This window comes from Chaetura pelagica, unplaced genomic scaffold (assembly GCF_000747805.2).
Source record: "Chaetura pelagica isolate M959 unplaced genomic scaffold, ChaPel_1.0 scaffold299, whole genome shotgun sequence".
Taxonomy (NCBI): domain Eukaryota; kingdom Metazoa; phylum Chordata; class Aves; order Apodiformes; family Apodidae; genus Chaetura; species Chaetura pelagica.
Genome location: NW_009954507.1, coordinates 364,703 through 367,677, shown reverse-complemented (window position 1 = coordinate 367,677; position 2,975 = coordinate 364,703). Strand labels below are relative to the sequence as shown.

General features: G+C 46.5%; 1 protein-coding gene across 1 annotated transcript; it reads left to right on the top strand.

Annotated features, from left to right (window-relative positions):
- The first annotated feature begins 582 nt into the window (after window positions 1-582).
- On the top strand, window positions 583-960 carry KCNE2 (potassium voltage-gated channel, Isk-related family, member 2). Its single transcript, XM_010004661.1, has one exon. The coding sequence runs from the start codon at window positions 583-585 to the stop codon at window positions 958-960; it is 378 nt and encodes a 125-aa protein (XP_010002963.1).
- The last annotated feature ends 2,015 nt before the right edge of the window (window positions 961-2,975 follow it).

Sequence of the window (2,975 nt, the reverse complement as noted above, 5' to 3'; positions counted from 1 at the left end):
TGAGATTGAGTGACTTTTTGCAGAAGCTTTGCCACATCTTGTAGGACTTGGCTGGCATGAAGCACTGAAGGACAGGTGCCTTACAGGAGCATCAGACTGAAATCCTGCCCCAGACCCCTTGCTTTTTGCAGCCTAGCAGGCTGCAATGCAGTCACACCCTCCTCTTTATATAGGAAAGGCAGAAAAGGACAGTGGCTTTTCCAAGCAGCTCTACAGCATGGAAAGACCCTGCAATACGGGTCACAGGGGCCCATGCTCACTGGATTTCACCAAAGCATATTTGGCTTCCCAAGGACCAAAAGTGACTTGCATGAGGAGAAAAGTAAAACCTCCCTTTGGGACTCTGAACTCACGGAACTACTCAATGGGGATTCTAAGCTCATCTAAAATTAGTACTACATTTTCACTGGCAAGTGGCAGGTGTTATAATTTCATCATAATGTGGACAAAAGCAACTAACTGTACATGTATGTACAGTTATATACATGCAGTGACGTATGTATGTACAGTCTATGAATGGAGTAATACATATTTGATTAAAAATCAGTATCATGTTGTCTTTAGTAACTGTAACTTGCAAGGATGGCTCAAATACGAAACTTCACTTGGGCAGTGGAAGATATTTTCAAGGAAACTTTTCTCACTTACATGAATGGCTGGAGGAGAAACATGACGGAAGCGGCAGATAAACTGCAAGCCACGGTTGAAGCTGAAAACTTTGACTACGTTATCCTTTATTTGATGGTGATGATTGGGATGTTCTCCTTCATTATAGTGGCAATCTTGGTGAGTACTGTGAAATCAAAGAGGCGAGAGCACTCCCATGACCCCTATCATCAGTACATCGTTGAGGACTGGGGCAAGAAGTACAAAAGCCAGGTTCTGAATCGAGAAGACCTCAAGTGTATGATCCATGAAAACTTGGGTGCAAGGGACAAAACAAGCCCTGAATCACCCTGACCTTCTGGAAACACCATCAGTGAGAAAATCATAAAGCCAGGAACTCACTGGAATGACAAATAGATGTGAAAGTGTTCATTCATTACATTAACAGATAGGTCAATGTGGAACAGAGTGCTGAGGAAATCAACATTACTGTTTCCCAAGAGGACTTTGGAATAGTTGGTTGGGGAAAATCCAAGAGATATGCATGATTTTGCTTTGCTTTGATATTCTGTTCATCAAGAAAATAAAACCAAGATAATTAATAATTTTATATTTCTTAGCATTTTTTTTAAATCCAGAAGCAGATCTGGATGTTCCCACCTCAGAATAATTGAATAAGTGGTCACAACTACTGATTTAGATCCAAACTGTATTAATTAAGCCCATCTTAATAATAATTTGAAAATGTACAGTAAAATATCGAAGTCTCCATCTATTGACTGCATAATGTGCTACGGTACAAATCATAGGAGGTAACATATACCTACATACATTAATTCCAAACTATTTGTTTCATGATCTGGCTCCCATTTTGACTTAATTATTCATTGGCAGCAAAGATTGACTCATGGCCTCCTGACAAGGCCTGTTTTATAGCAGAAGAGCTGCTAAACTAGCAGTCTCATCTAGGAGCATGTTGTGGTTGTCCAGGGTAGCTTCCAGAGGTTCATCATCTGTCCTCGAGTCCATAGCTGGCCAAGCTGTCTCTTCTGCTGCTCCTTAGTTCTCCAGAGCAACCTGTCTACCTTTGCGTGCCATCAGCCAGGGCTTGGTGTAAACCACAGAAATCCTGCTTTGTGGCCTTCAGAGGAGGGATTTCTATATCCACCTACCAGGCTGTCCCATTGCGGTGCATCCTAAGTGTTTCACATATTGGGTACTGGGGTGCTGGTTTCTCTTCTCCTGTGCTGCTCTCCACAATGCTGGCTTTCAGGGAATAGTAACAAGCAGAACCGGTGGCACTTCTAGTATTAAAACGTGCTTCCTTTTGTAAGACTCTGGGTTTAGTTCCCATTCATATTGCCAGACACATCACTTAAGCTAAAAGTTCCCATGCTGGCTGACTGCTGTGTGGGCTTGTTTGTTTTTAGAAAGTTTTGGCTGAAACACTTCAGCCATGTCTGATGCTGCATTTCCAACAATTTTGTTTTGCTTGTGTTCAAAAGAAAGGGAAAAGGGCTTCTTTTGTTGGGAAGTTTTGGCTTGTTTTGGAGACTGGTCCTGAGATCTGGCAGAGTAGCTGTTGCCATGCTCCAGATGTGCCTTTTGCTGGCATAGTAATAAGCCTTTGGATAACCTCAGTCCGTGAGCACTGGGGAAGGTTCATCAGGTCCCAGCAGAGCCATCTGGAGAGTCTCTAACCAGCCAGCCCGTCCCGTTTCCCCTCACCTTCCCTGGTGACCCGTGGGTGTCCGCCAGCTGCCCTGCTCCTGCCAGGGATGTGCTCCACACCCAGAATGTGGGACCTTCCTTACCCTCCGGACCACCATGCAGGAAATGTGCTGCTCCAAGCAGGTGGAGGCTGCCAGGTCTACGGCCATGCTATGGTCATAGAATCATAGAATCCAAGAATGGTTTGAATTGGAAGTCTCCTTAAAGATCACCTACCTTCAGCCCTCCCTTGCCATGGGCTCAGTGTCTCATCCGACCTGGCCTTGAACGCTCCTAAGAAGGGGGCACCCCCAGCCCCCCTGGGCAACCTGTTCCAGCGTCTCACCACAGTAAAGAATTTATTCCCGGTATCTAGCCTAAAACTACATTTTTTCCAGTTCAAAGCCATTACCCCACGTCCTACCGCTACACACCCCGGCAACAAGTCCCTCCCCAGCCTTCCTGCAGCCCCTTCAGGCACCGGGAGGCTGCTGCGGGGTCTCCAAGGAGCCTTCACCTCTCAGGCAGCACAGCCCCAGCTCCCTCAGCCTGTCTGCAGAGCAGGGCGGCTCCAGCCCTGCACCCCGAGTGACAGCGACCGGCCTGAGGAACCCCCGGCAGGCTCTGCCCGGCCTCCAAAGGACTCTATGACTCTTTCC